Source organism: Euleptes europaea, chromosome 15 (assembly GCF_029931775.1).
Source record: "Euleptes europaea isolate rEulEur1 chromosome 15, rEulEur1.hap1, whole genome shotgun sequence".
Classification (NCBI taxonomy): Eukaryota; Metazoa; Chordata; class Lepidosauria; order Squamata; family Sphaerodactylidae; genus Euleptes; species Euleptes europaea.
In genome coordinates this window covers 9,971,692-9,987,588 of record NC_079326.1, presented here as the reverse complement: position 1 = coordinate 9,987,588, position 15,897 = coordinate 9,971,692, and the positions used below count along the sequence as shown (strand labels likewise).

The 15,897-nt window shown below is 42.1% G+C and overlaps 1 protein-coding gene across 1 annotated transcript in view; it reads right to left on the bottom strand.

Annotated features, from left to right (window-relative positions):
* Positions 1-15,897, bottom strand: part of GLI2 (GLI family zinc finger 2) — a 235,972-nt gene that overhangs the window by 89,121 nt on the left and 130,954 nt on the right. Inside the window, exon 2 of the mRNA XM_056861298.1 lies at positions 2,626-2,731. Within this exon, the coding sequence (XP_056717276.1) occupies positions 2,626-2,731 (106 nt within the window). The remainder of the gene's footprint in view (positions 1-2,625; positions 2,732-15,897) is intronic.

The window sequence follows — 15,897 nt, the reverse complement described above, 5'->3', positions numbered from 1 at the left end:
GCAAACTATGAACTACCTATTTATTATGTCAGCTAAGGTAAGTAGTGAGTTAGAGACAATGTTTTATTCCTTCTTTATTTATAATAAGCCTAACAATTCGGTTAAATAAACATGTTCTGTTCTGATCTTTGAGGGGGGATTCTGCTAGGCTTACTTCACCTCATGGTAATGCTTTCACCTCTTTGGACAAGTTACTAAGAAAGATTATTGTATCTGTTTGGGGAAGTGCGGTGGTTAAAAATTCAAGATACTTCATCAAGAATTATTTTCTGAGTATAATATTAAAGCTGATGCCTGCATTCTTGCTACTTTGGACTAAGGACTGGTTCACACAATAATTTTTTTCTAGAGATTAAAGAAAGAGAGTTGACTTGGTTAAGTTGAGCTGGGTATGCATATTAACTTGCTCTTGTGGATGCTCTACCCTGTGCTTACAGTTTACACCAGTCTGTGTTCAAAGTAGAACTCAAAGCAAAGATTAGTAAATTAGCTCAGATTGATTGACAAGCCTCTTGAAAAACTGTTTGTATGAACTGACTGTAAATTCAACATAGAACTGTAGATGATCTTAACCCTGTAATTCCCACTAGCACCTAGTTTAGAGATAGCTTAGAATGCAGAGTTAGGGATGTTTTGTATTATTCTTTACACCTTCATTTGTGAGGAAAGAACAGGACAAACTGTAGCTTCCATATTTAATATTAAAACCAACAGAGCATTTCCTGTTGCTGTCTCAAAAATCAATGACTGGTGGGTTTCAGAAACTAAACATGTATTTATTTATCAACCTTATAATTATGTTCAGGTTTTTATTACTGAACCGTTGTGGGGGCATTATACTACAGTAATCAACATGCAAGCCATGCATAGATGAATCCAACCAGGAGAGCCAGGGAGGCACATTTTGTCCCAGGCATAGTGCCTGGTATTTTTGGCAACAATGAAACAGAAAATACCCTTTACAAAGACCACCACAACTCCTCATTGCATGAAATTGCACAGCTGTCAGACCTTTAGACTTTCCTTCATCCTCACAGCAGTTCCACTCCTTCTCAAGAAGGGATATCCGGAAACAGTGCATTCCAGGAGAGGAAGGGAGAAAGTGCAACTCTTCATTCAGTTATGACACAACATATTTTTCTCCTCACTGGCTGCAGCCAGAACAGCCTGCTAACACCTCTCTGAAGACCCTTTCTTCATCTTCAAAGTCTAATCATTATCTCAACAAGTCAGTTTTTGACCATCACGGATTGCAGAGGAAGCCTGAAACACATGAACTAATCTGGAAGAGCACATGTGCCCGTGAAACATTAAAGCAGACCTACAAAAATAATGATGAGTGATTGTTCTGCCTTGGTTTTGACTTAAGCAGAAGGAACTGACAGAGCTGCATGCATACTGAAATTCCAGCGGATTGCAGACAAAAATGTGGCATTTGGCATTGGGTATGAAATTCAGCTTCCCAAGAAGCATAACTTTTAAAAAAAAGAAAAGAAAAGAAGGCTCTCAACCTTATCGTTCAAAGATATGGTTGAACAGGTACAGCGAACACGTAACAAAAAGAAGCCATATAAGTGGCTAAATGAGACGTACTGTGGTTGAAAGCAGCACTTCTGTGCCCTGCATACCCCCTTCTCTTTCCCCATGCTACTAAATCCAGAACAAATTAAGCAAAATAGTAAAAAAAATTAAAAAGGGAAGAATGAATGGTGCATAGAATTTGACTTAATTATGCTAATTTGCTCATGGAATAATTTACCCAGGCCACACAATTCAGCTGAGGTTGTCCCATACCACGTCATTCCACTTGGATATGGAAATCCTGTTGTTCTTGGCACAGAACTCCATCTGAAAACATCTGAATTCCTAAGCCAGGCATTCCACATTCTGTGCCAAGAACAACTGACTGTTCATGTCCAAGCAGAAATCATGCGGTATGAGACAACCTTATAGCCATACAATTTTATAGCTGCTATCTGCTGCTGCTATCTTCTTACATTGAGATTTCACTCTGCTCTCATTCCTTCATACAGTGATATATCATCCTGCCACCTCCCTTGTTCAAATCCTAAACCCAACCTCTGTAGTCCAAAATCCGGAACTCTCTTCACTATAACACACTGAGTAATTTATATATGTTTGCATATATCAGTGTATTTAAAACATTTTTCTGCTCATGTATATTTGTGGATGGGAAGATAAGGCTTGTCCGTCTGTCCCCCTCCCCCCACTCTATCATCAGCTTTTGAGGCTTCACCAGACTTTGTTCTCAAATTCTGCAACTAATTTGCTTTATTAACAGAAAGATTATATTCAGTATGCAAAATTCTGGACCCAGGATTAATTTTATTTTACTTTTATGGTGTGACCCCCCAAATTGTGGAATATACACAGCTTGATCATTAATGGAGGTATTTACACAACTGAATGATGTGTATATATAGAGAGAGAGAGCTGTGATTTTTGCAGCTTGATAATTTCCATACATACAAGTTGGTAAAATAAAAATTTTAAACTAACAAATAAATAACTCATTCAGAGAAAAATAATGGATTTTTATTAAATGAATAGGGTGGAGGGTGGCAGCAGCAATGATAGCACTGGAAGAGGAGCTGCAAAACTTACCCATGGATAGCATGGATGGAGTGAGGTTCATAATGGTATCTTCCTTCCTGGTGACGCATGTCAATTGGCAAAGGAGCATGGAAGGCTGGAAAAATATGCTGTGGAACTGTAAAGAGAAAAAGAAGAGGGGAAACTTCAAATTTTTTTAAAAAGCAACCCATTTCAAAGGCACTCCATGCATTTCAGAGCAAGTGCAGAGCCAGACAAGGGGGTCTTCATGATATCAGCGCTATCGTACACCAGAGAAGTGGAATGAATAAATAATCAAAGTCATTTGGAGAAATCCTACATCTTCGACATAAAAGATCTCCAACAGGGCTTTTGACAAAGACAAGCAACTAAGCACTCTTTGAACTCGGGGAGATTATAAGAAGCACCAAGGGACGCTTGGCTCACAACACAAATCAGAATCGACAGAGTTTGGTGGAACCCAGGCCAGCATCCTCTCCTCTGCCAGAAACAGCAGAAGAAGCACCCTTCCCTAAGGTGTACAAACATACACAGAGCGTGGAGCTTGGAAATATTTACCTACGGGTGGAAAAGCAAACAATGAACAAATGTGAACTCTGTGTATAGTAAGGACTGGCTGGAAAAGATCTGCGGCTGAGCTTCTAAGAGAGGAACCTAAATTGCCCCAACTTGTCATCATGTGTGCGCCCTTTTTATTCATTTGAGAATCTTGTTTCATCTGCCCTCAAGTGGTCTCAAAGGACAGGGAAGACCAACATTGATTCATGAAATCGTTAAGCTTTAATATTTATTGCAGCTCCCAAAAGTTGAGAATATCTGAGAGGTGCCAGACAAATGGAAAATGCATTAAATTAGTCTTCTCTGTTGCACAAAAGTGATGATAACTGATTAGCGTTGCAAACAACACTTATACATCTGCTGATTAATCATCAGTCCTGGAAGGCCACCTAATCGCTGTGTTAAGAAATGGAGGAGATGCAAAGCAGGTATTTGCAAAAGGGTATCGAAGGCTGAAGAAATATGCTGTGGAAAGGGGAAGAGGGGATTTTTTTTTTTAAATGTCATTTTGGGTTCCATTTAGGTTCATGAGAGGACATGCAAGTTTAAGGGTTTACAGCATTCTCCCTTAAACAGAATGAAAAGGTTTTTACTATCTCAGGTACACAGAGAATGAAAACTACATAGGAGAGCTGCCCCTGCCCAGATCTAACCCTAAACATCATATGAAAACAAATTGCATATGATTTGCTGTTAGCATGAATAGGTGAATAATTAGATCTCTCTGTGTGCATAATGCATTCCCCCCTATTCAGTTTCTCGCATCCCAGCCTTCCTCTAAAGAGCCCAGTAAGCATACATAATTCACCACATTTCATCCTTATGACAGCTCTGTAAAGTAGGTTCAGTATTCCAGGGTTGCACTTCCTTATCTCAGTAAAGGGGTCATGAGTTTATAGTTCCGCACCACCAGAACCTTATTTGGGTGCCCAGGTTCCCATGGCAACCAGGTCCCCCAGAACTTTGTCCCCCTAGTTGCTCCCTCTCAGTGGCCTGCCTTTATAGATGTAGTATCTTTGAGCTCAGAATAGACAGTATATTAGGAAATGCAGTTTTAGTTGCACAGTGAATAGAGGCAAAAGTTCCCCATGAAAATATACCAGCTGCCAACACTGCTGTGAGGACTGAAGTCCAGGGCTTTTGGGAAGGAAGAACTTGAGATTTCATAACAGGCTTGTTCTGAGGAGCTCACTGGAGCCCTGGTGGTGTGCTGATCTTAATACATTGGCTTGGCCAGTGTCAATACACAACAGAAGAGGGGAGAAGTAGGGTTGCCAGCCTCCAGGTACTAGCTGGAGATCTCCAGCTATTACAACTGATCTCCAGCCAATAGAGATCAGTTCACCTGGAGAAAATGGCTGCTTTGGCAATTGGACTCTATGGCACTGAAGTCCCTCCCTTCCCTAAACCCTGCCCTCCTCAGGCTCTGCCCCAAAAACCTCCCTCCGATGACGAAGAGGAACCTGGCAACCCTAGGGGGGAAGTGAAGTCTATATAAATTTATTATGGGTCCATTTCCCCCCACCTCAGCTTCTGTCGACACATCAATCTAAGAAAGGGCTTATGTAGTAGGAATCTTTTAAATAAAGATGCAGCCAGTGTCTACCCAAGCCGAGGATGCAGCATGACCCTATTTGGGCTCAAATAAAAACAAAATCTCATTCACACTCCAGTTTTTACCATGCTGAAACCCTTCAGTGCCAAACTCTGTCTTAGTGAATGCCAAGTAAATTAGTGCTATCTACCTCAGAACAGTGTACAGTGCTAGGGCTTCACTTTGAAAGACTTAATGGAGAATATTGTCACAGTCTCTGACATCTTACAGCACATGAACTATGATATTGAGTTGTACATATGCAGAAATAATTCACTATAAAACTACAACTACACATACAAACAACGAACTAATACAAACTGCAAGTTATATAGCAGAAGTTTTGGTTACTTTTTAGGAAGGAAAGAAAGCCTGGAAATATTAAACCAGAGGCTTATGTTTCTGAAATATACTGGCAAATATATCAGGGTCAGAGCTGACTGACTTGCTGAGCTTTTCCTATTTTTCCTGCCCTTCTCCAGCCATTTTAGTGGAGAAGAGCACACCCTTTTCATATTTTTTTAGCTATAGACTGTCTTCCTGCCCTTCCAATGACATCATGAATAAAGATGCTCTCCACCCTCCACACTACAAGGCTATTCAATGCTAACTAATGATGACATAATGCAATATAAGCAATAATTGTGTTTTATGATTTAAACATGTAAACATTATACTATTGATTCATAAATGAATGTAATGAAAGCGTATTATGCTGGAGATGAGAATGATTTTAAAATTGAGTATATAGAGTTATCACAAAACTCAAAACTGATTGTTTAAAGTTTAGTAAAATAGACTAAAAGAAAAGGAAGCCCATATTAGGTAATGGAGGAGGACTGAGCAGTACAACGGAGGACTGAGCAGTATTACTGAGGAGGACTACTCAGCCCAAATTTTCTCAGAATCAGCATTATTGAGGGGTTTGAAACAGTATAAATATAGGCACAGAAAGGCTAGATTTTCAGACCTCATTCAGTGTCTCAGAAGAAGGTGTCGGTATGTATGGCTTTGAATTATTATTCTAGAATGTGAATTAGATATTTTGAACTGAATCAGACTTATTTGACGGTTATATTTGAAAAGTTGGATTTTAAAACTGAATAGTATGTAAGACTTGCTTGCTTTACTGCATACATTGTAACTGAATACATTGTTACTGCATACCTTGTAACTGAATGTAAAGACTTTGTAACTTGCATTTACACATATTTACTAGAAATACATCAATAAAAAGACTTGCTTTTTAAAAGTAGGTAAAGTCGTTGAGTCCTGCTTAGTAGGTGACTATCTGAATAAGATAACATATCACTTCTCAGGAAGTGATCCATTCTAAGAGTATAGTCACTCAAAGGCACGGTCCTCTTCAATATGTGCAGAGTGCGCTTCCTTTCCAACTGATGTGATCTGAGTAGACACATCAGTTGGATAAAGGTATGGATAAAGAATTATGTTAGGGGTGCCAATCCCCCAGCTCAGAGTGACAGTAGGAGAAAGCTAAAATTAAAAAATGGCTGTTGGGCTGATAGCATGACGCCACTTCCAGGAAAACTTAGAAATGATGTCACTCCTTTCTAGGAATCCCTGGAAACTCTATGATAAAACCAGGGAAGTAGATCTCAGGGAAAACCTATTGTTTTACTATAGAGTTTCAACAATTCCTAGAAAAGAGTGATGCCACTTCAGGGTTTTCCCAGAAGTAACATCACACTGCCACAACAGGGCTGTTGTGAGGATAAAAAGGAGGAGAGGAGGATCATATAAGCTGCTTTGGTTTCTACTGTGGTGAAGGGTGGGGCATAAATGAAGCAAATAAATAATAAATATAACTGAAGATGGGAGGCACATAAAAGATAGGTTGGTGAATTGCTGAGAAGGAGAGAAGGAGGCAGGAAAAGGGAAGAGCATATGGGGGTTACCAGGAGGGAAAGAGGAAATAGTGTAAGAATGCAACTATCGCCACCCCAGAGCCAGAAAGCCCACCACCTGCCTGCTGGAAGGAAGGTAGGGAGAGCAGCAAGGGTGGGGAGTTGAGTGGCGAGCCAAGGGCGGGTAGATAGGGAGAGCTGCAAAGGTGGGGGGTGAGTGGAGTGCCAAGGATGGTCAGTAGATGGGAAGAGCAGAAAGGATAGGCTAGACTGATGGATAAAAGGTGGTGGGGATGGGGGTAGGTTGATAGACAAGGGAAATGGGAGAAAGGGGGAATAGCGGGTAGGTTGGCAGAAAAAGTGTGGGGTAGATTGATGGAGAAGGGGTGGGGGCAAAAGAGATGGGGGTAGGTTAACAGATAGGGGGAGGGGAGAAATGGGGGAAATAGAGGGTAGGTTGACAAAGAAGGGGAGAGGTAGATTGACAGAGAAGAGGTGTGGGGGCAGAAAAATAAAGCGAAGTTGACAGATAAGGGAAGGGTTGAGAAGGGAGGGAGATTATTAGAGAAGGGGGAAGAGGTAAGGAAGCAAAGGGGGGAAGGGATGCACCCTCTCCGCAAATCTCTTGCAGTCCCCGCTTATAATATCTATAATAGCAGTGTGGCCCCCATCTGCAAATATCTAAATCTGCGGATTGGAGCCACACTGATACTTAACAGATTTTCCTGCAAATTTGGGGAACCTCCCAGATTTGCAGAAAAATCTGAAATCTTAAAAAAAACAAAAAAAAAAACAAAACATAAAAGGGTTTAAATTCCCCGGGGGGCGGGGAGTTGTCTGCACATGTGGAGACAATGCACTTACTTTTCTTCTTCAGAACTGGTGGCGGCAGACTGTCTGCCAGTCTGGGCCCAGCCACAGTGGCACACACCAGGAGCTCCTCTGAGCCCGGCCTTGGTGGTAGTGGACTTGGGGAGACACTCGTGGCCTAGCCGCAGTGGTGGTACCGGGAGCTGCTCCTGGCCTGGAATGGCTCCCAGACACTTCCGCCACTGCAGCCGGGCTCAAAGGCCTGGAGCCATGCCAGGCTGGGCAATGTGGGGGGGGGGGGACAAGATTCCCCCCACAAGTCTTGTGGCCCCTCTACCTATGTATGTTAATAGTGAAGTTGGCCAAACCTGAGGATATTTAAATATCCTGGACCTGTGAAGGGCAAGACGGATCTTTCAATATATTGAAAAGCATCCCAGGTTTGCAGAAAAATCTGACATTAAAAGAAATAATCACACAGGGAGGGTTATAAAATCCCAAAACGATGAGAAGTTACTGTAGCTTTAACAAAGAATGCCCTCAGTGGCTGTTGCTGGGCAACCACAACTGGCTTGAATTCCGTCAGTCAAAGGCAGGGGGAGGGGTCAGGGCTCTTTTCAGGAGTGTTTTGGTTTTTGAGGGAGGACTCATAGGGGTAACTGGATACCACATAATTTATATCAAGTTGCATCCAAGTTATAGCAACCCAATAGAGTTTTCAAGGCAAGAGACAAACAGAGTTGGTCTGCCATTGCCTGCCTCTGCGTAACAACCCTGGTCTTCCTTTGCGGTCCCCCATCTAAGTACTAAGTACTAAGCAGGGCCAACTCTGCTTAGCTTCTGTGGCCTGACAAGATCAGGCTAGCTTGAATCACCCGGTTACTGTGTGCATATACATACACACACCCCTCACACACACACACACACACACACACACACACACACACACACAGAGTTCTTGTTTTGTGCTTGTGGCACATTGTACTAGTCTGGATTACGGCAGACTGATAGTGGTAGCTCATATCATCTGTGGAGACCTACCTGCATCTTGAGTTAGAATTTCGCCCCTGTTGCATTTTGCAAAGGAGCACTTTGAGAAGAATGGAGATCACAAACAGCCCAACAACTTGGTATTCCATATTTTTGTACCAAGTGAGTGTAAAGGAATGTGTCTTTGCTGATTTCCACAGTACAGGATGCACTCATTCTTTTAATACCGCTGTCCCATTTCAGTCATAATTACTTTCTCAGATGTAGTAGAAGTGATAGAATAGCCCAAATGGGAATTCCTCAGAACACAGAATTAAATCATCCTTACCGGGAGTCCATCTCTTCATCCCTAAAGATATTATAGCTAGCAGTATGAATTCCATTTGATTTTCCTTGGAGCTCGGGAACTTATATCACAATCCCAGAAAGCAAACTTCCTAAGGTTATCAGTAGGTTTTCAGGGTGTCATCTGAATAATGATCTTGCTGTTTTAAGTGAGCTGGGTGACTGAATGAGCACAAGAAAAATATCTCGCCTGAAAGCAAAACCTAAGCTAATGTACCGTTAATAACGGACTGGGTGAATTATCCGAGGAGATAATAGGGAAGGGTCAGAGAAGGTCTGAGACAAAGAGTAAGGAAAAAACCCTGGGTCAGAGCAACATGACGGAGCATATTCCATTGGTACGCCTGTGGGATTCTCCATAGATGCAGTCATGATTACCACACAGAATATTAACTTACCAGGAAAGCCATCTATAGGACCCCCACCCCCAATACAGAATCAGAAGAGAGGAAGGAAAAGCACAGCAGACAGCCAAACTTACAGGAGCTGTGACTTAACCTGTGATCAAAACTCCATTAGGGGGCTTACGTTTAATAGCATTTAGAGGAACATGACTTATTTGAAGTCGTTTACAAAATACGCCCAGTGCAGACTGTATGCATTTACTCTAAATAAGGTAATTATGTGGTTAATAATTACACTTTGTCTGGACATTTTAAAGCCAGAGGTGAATGTGTAATATGAGCAAAATAAAAGTCTCATCCAAATTTTATTGCATTGCTTTGTAGAGGAGATCTAACCTCCAACCCTGGCTACATCAGATTTTTTTCCTTCAAGTAAAATCAAGAAGGCTGAAGGCTAAACGTACAGACTGAAACTTAAGTATCAACAAAATCAGATTCTAGAATACATACATGCCACATTTTCAGGCTTTCTCTTAGTTTTGGTGTGCAGGTATGAAAAACAGAAAGGCAATTCAAAATAAATGAGTATCGGGTTTCTGATGATAAAAACAGAAAGGCCACTTTAAACATGCCAGATTTCTGGATTATTTGCCCTACAAGAAGACTGCTTTACAATTAAATTTCCTGAGCTAGATAATGGACATGTGATTTTGGTCTTAAAATGGATCCATACATAATTGGATATTGTAATATCGTAATCATTCATCTCCTTGATTCTTCTCACCATGCAAGTGGTGAATGATTACAATACTGCAACATCTAACAACATGTGAATCCTACTTTATTATGCTGCAGAAGGCCAAAATTCCCAGCTTTCCCATGCTAAAGGATCCAGACCCTTGATGAATTACCAAGTAATTTACTGTAATGTGCAATCATTTTGTAAACTGCATTTCTGTAACTGATCAAACATGGGAATGGTATGACTCTTCTCAACATAGGACAAGATGAAGGAGACAGCCAGCTTATGAAGTCCACACTCCAAAAATTGTGGCCTTTATTCAATTAAAGGTGAATTTGGATCTAACAAACTGGATATTGCAGTTGTCACCCATATACCATGTTTGTGGTGTCCTGTGCTCTTTTGCTTATATAGCTCAAGCCTATATTGTCTTTTTAGCCCAGCTTGCTGGGGGTAAAGTGTAGATGACTGGGGAAGGCAATGGCAAACCATTCCGTCTGCCTATGAACATCGTGATGTGATGTCACCCTATTGGCCAGTAATGACCTGGTGCTTGCATAGGGGACTATCTTTGCCTTTTAGTGTTAGAAGAATGTGCCACAACTACTAGAGTTGTATCTGCGAAATGCAGCAGAGCCAAGCAGTGGTGTTTCTACCAGATTAAAAAATCAAGCTGTAGAGTGTTCCAGCACTGATCAGCAAGGACCTTTTGTTCCATAAAAGATGAGTGAAAGACAGCTTATCCGACAACCCCCCTCCCTTTTGCACTGGTGTCCAGTACCAGCTGCTTCTGATGAAGACACAGGAAATACCAGCGTGAATAATGATGGAATAATGTGCTCATTAAACTGTTTCCAAACATCCCCTGTGGCTGGAGGTCAGTGATACACCTAATTCAGACCCATTTATTACAAATTGAACTGTTATTACTCTGTTAAAACTTGCATCTTTTTTTTCAAACCTCTGAGTTTTATTCACCAGCTGTGTCTTTGGTGCACTGTGAAACTAGCAGCCAAACAAGGGCCATAAAAACTTCACTGGAGGTGCTATGAAAATTAGCTTTGGCCTACAGCTGCTTGAATACCTTTTGGTAAAAGGCTATGCTGAAAGACAAGGTGTTATTGTCTACTCGAGGTTTTGGTTATTTTTCCTTATAAAGGAAAATAAACAATACGAAAGAGCATGAAAGCATCCACAAATGTGGTTCTGCCCCATATAGCCTACTCAATGAGAAAACTATGGTATCCCTGACCAAAGGACTGCTTTGGTGACTTCTTGAAGGCTCTTGGTATGGGAAACCTCTAGAAAAGCTATTCTTACAACTGTTATTTATTGCTTATAATGGTTATTGTTTTCTAGTGTTCATATTGTCTGATATATTTTAGCCTTAGCTCCTGAAGTAATTTTATAGTTAAGCACAGAAGAGTCCATTGTAGGGTGGCCGGGCAACCAGCGGTAAGGCTGGGGGTGAGGACACTGGGGGGTGGGGGTGGGGGTGATGTCAGTGACATCAGTGATGCCACTGTTTTTCCCCGCTGCTGCTCATTGGGCAATGGAGTGGGAGTGCTATAGCAGGAAGCCTGGCAAGCCTAGGCGATTGTTGTGCTGTTCTCATACCACTACATTCACATTATCTTTTGTTTTCAAGAAACCCCTCTTGCACTGGTTACTTAGCACTTACGAAGCAATTTTGAGCCTTCAAAAGATACGTTGGTGCACTGTGTAAGATACGTTGGTACTATTCGCCTCACTTTGAAGATGGGGGTGGGTGGGGCTGATGCAAAGACAAATTACCTTGGCTAGGGTCGCCAGATGAGTTAGTCTCCAGCCAAGGTAAAATTGGAACTAGGGGCTTTCCACTTATGATCTGTAAGGTGTCTTGAGCCACAAGGAAAGGTGGGATATAAATATTTAAACGAACAAGCAAATACACAAATAACACTCTCGGGTTACAATCCCACATCTTGGGTGCATGGAGAGCCAGTTTGGAGCAACCCCACAGGGCCCCAAAATAACCCTTCACCAGCTACCTCCACAAGTAGTGCACCGCTGGTCTTCTGAGTGAGTTGTAATCTGGGCAAGGTATTCAAGACTAGCTGAAGACATCTTGCACCTTACCTTTAAGTATCCCAATGCCTGTGCATCCAGGCAGCCCTTCCTTGCAGATGACTCCCAGCAGAAGCAGGAGGAGCACTGGGCATATGGCAGTTTCTTGTTTTTTGAAGAAACCTATGTTGAGCTGGTACACAGAGAGTCATCACAGGAGGCAGGGAAGCTTCTGTAATGGCTCTCTCTCTCGGTGTCCTATGTGTGGATCGTGACATTCGTGCACAGGGTGTGTTTCCCCCTGAGCAATATGGCAGGAGATAAGGGCATGATGTGCTCCAGAAAAAAATCCCTTTCTAGGAAAACCCCTATGTTGCTATCTTAACTCTCTAAACTAGGAAGTAGACCCACCCTGCATTCCATCCTGTGCAACTCAGCTCTATCCCATCTCTTTACCTGCTTCTTTATCAGTCCAACAGTCCACATTCCACCTCTGGCTGCTACCCTCCTTGTATGAGAGACAGGGCTGAGGAGACGCAGATGATGCACCCTCATTGGGGAGAGTAGAGAAAAATGTGTGTCCTCCAGGTTGTGATCTGGCAACCCTTTAGACAGGAACACTCTACATTTGCCACTGGTTGTGGGACAGGATCTAAGATTTTAAGGAACTGCACATCCAGAGAAGCAGAAAACTCAACCTGGATGGTTTTAAGTCAGCAGCTCATTAATTCCACAGGTCCAGAGCTGCAAAGTGCTCAGAGCCTTGGAAACCACTTCATTGCCAGGATGTCATGCCAAGACGTATGTCTAAGCACCTCTCCAATCGGAAAGTTATTATGGAACAATAAGGCCATAAGTCTCAACTGCACCACCATCCTTGTTAGGCTTCACTTCTCTGCTTCTTCCTAAGAGGAAGTACTTAATAAGAATAATAATATCTTGAAAGAGTAACCCACGGCAGTGTAATTAAAAAAGCTTTTCTCGTCTCACTTTGAAGGAGGGGAGGGAAGAAAACTAAGGGGGGGAATTAAAATCAGACAGGAAATTCCACAAGAATAAGTTGGCTTGTGTCCTAATAATACAAACCTCTGCCAATTCCTCCAGAAAGCAAAGGAGGTGGGGCAGTGCGGTGGGAGGAAGAGAAGCCCTCTAGACTGGCTCAGATCTCAAAACATATTGTGGGCTTGACTGCTGTGTTAATTCTAAAGGGGAGAGAAGGGAAACAATCAACTCAAAGGAAGTTTGCTGAGAAATCACTGTTATATAATGCTGCCATTGTATTTAAGGTGTGTGTGTGTGCATGCTGCAGTTTTGTGGAGAAACTGTGCAGGCCTATTGAGCTAGAGGAGCCAGATGGCTCCCAAGACTCATTCTTCCAACAGCTGCTTTAAAATAATGGGGAAGAAGTTCCAACTGGCTAGCAAAAATCCTGGAGTGTAATAAGGTGGAGGAGAGAAGCAGGGTGGGGGGGTGGGGGGACAAAAGGGAAACCAGGTCATTGTCAGAGGCACGTGACTGTGTCAGTTCAGATTTTAGAGTCTGTGATAGTGGCAAGTCAAATCCGTTCTCTGATGAAAAAGAAACGTTACAGATTGCTTTTCTGACATAAAAAAGTTCTTTTGTTTAGTTTCTAGCTGACTTTATTTCTGTTGGTGGTGAAGGCCAGATATAAGGTCAGATATACTTTTCTCACGTTCTGTATCTCAACCCTATCGCACCCACAGAAAACTAGTCATACCACACTGTTAGCTCATTAACTGTGCCATCCTAAGGTAAGGTAAGATAAGGTAAGGTAAGGTATACGTCTAGAGTCCCAGAAGCACACAGGTTTTTTTAGTCCTTTAGCCAAATGCTTGAACCTCTGGCAGATGTCTGTCTGTTTGATTATGGATTTCTAGGCCGCTCTTCCTGATGACGTCAGGCTCTGAGCCGCTTACAGTCATTTAAAACAAACCAGCCAAGATTTACAGTAAAATTTCGACAGTAATAAAACTAGGTGCCTTCAAACATTGCAGCAACGATACCCTACTAAACAAGTACAGGTTGAGTACCCCTTATCCAGATTGCTTGGAACCAAAAGTATTTCAGATCTTTACGTATATTGGGATATTTTGGGATTTTTGCATGTACATAATGAGATAGGAAGGAGGGCTGCACTTTTCCCTTCTGGATAGCCTGGCCATCTCTCTTTGTCTCCCGCAGGTAAATTCCTATGGTGAAGTCTTGAGAGGCCAGGCGGTGTGGCTGTGGGTCAGATCCGCGCCACCCCGCCTCTCAGAAGTCAAGAGAAAGCAGATGATGTGGATCTGCTTGCATGCTGGTTCAAAGGGTCCAGTTTTTGAGTCAGTCCAGATATGGGATGTCCAGATATGGGATACTCAACCTGTAATAAACAAACAACATAGACCAATAGCGGGAACTAAACTAAGGGGGTTACCGCACGTTGTATTCCCAGCGATGTATTAAGAGTTTGAAAATGTTATAAAAAACATCGCTTTAAAAGGGTTTTTGGATACCACGGCTTATAAATGGTTGGAAGACGTCTTCACAGCTAAAGGGGCCAAACAAAGTGGGAACAGTATTTTTTATAACGTTTTCAAACTCTTAATACATCGGTGGGAATACATAGAAAGTGCAAACAGTATTTTTTATAACATTTTCAAACTCTTAATACATCGCTGGGAATACAAGTGCGGTAACATGCTTAATGTGCCGGGGCTGTATATAGAAGACTCCATTTAGTTCATGTAGGCAGAATGGTGTGCAGTGGATAACGTCTCAGTCTTGAGAGCTGAGGGTTCTCTCTCCTGTGTGGATTTGTCAATTAGGAGTAAGTGTGCAACTCTAAGCAAGGCCATCTCCACAGTCCAAGCATTTATACAGTTGCTCCCATGGGGATTATTTGATGGGCAATACACTCTGTACTCTGAGCAAAGCTCTTTCCACAGTCACAGCATTTGTATAGTTTCTCCCATGTGGACTTGACGATGAGCAGTAATCTATAATCTATAGTAATCTATAGATATGAAGCACAACTGAAAAATATCTAGCCAGTGAAATCAAAAAGATCAAGACCTTACTTGGAAAGGGCTCCCAGAATTTTACACTTGAGTGGTGTGGAGTCTTCATTCCTGGAATCCATTTGCAAAATGGGCTGCATGTATGGATCAAAGCAAGAGTTGTACCTAGCCTACATCCTGCAATGGGCCTCTTCAGATGGGCTAAGCCACAATCCCCTTCTTATTCTTGCTCTGGTCCAGCTAACACTGAAATCAATGACCTGCTTATAAAGGATTTAGCATGACTTTTACAGTGGAGAAGCATGGGACGCCAAGGAATACATTCTTGCTGAGATGCCCTAGAGCCAAACATAACTTCATGAATAGAGGAGTGTAGAAATTTCACTCATTACCATGACTGGCTCACCCACTTTGAGGGCATAATTTCAAATGTTTCCTGCAACTTCAATTTCTGCCAGAATAGCCATTTGTCAATGCAACCTGGTAGGGATATAATTCAGCCTAATTATCCTTGCAGGGGCAGTGAGTAAAACAGAAGAAAATACTAATTGGCTGTTTTCAGAGGTAAAATGATTGGAGTAGAGCTTAGTGAATTTGATTCCATAGGCTTTTTCATTAGAGGCATTTCCTAGGAATTCAGAGAAGACAGACACCAGGGCATTTGGAACCTTCTCACCAGACAACAGACCTGGATGCCTCCTTGGAGTTTCAGGATCTAAAGTTGTAAGGGAGGTTGAGTCTAAACAGAAGTTATGACGGTGAGCTAACCTGGGTTTGGTGAGTTGCCTGTTTAGCCTGCCCTGGAGAGAGTTACATTCATCCTGAAAGCTAAAATGTGTAGCCTGACAAGGATGCACCACAGGAAACATATCACCTTATTTTAGACTTATACCCTGCCCCACAGGGCTTGGGGCATCTCACAACAGTTCCATGAACCTTTTCTACCCTATATGTTCCCAGCAAGGGTTATCAACCTCAAGTTGGG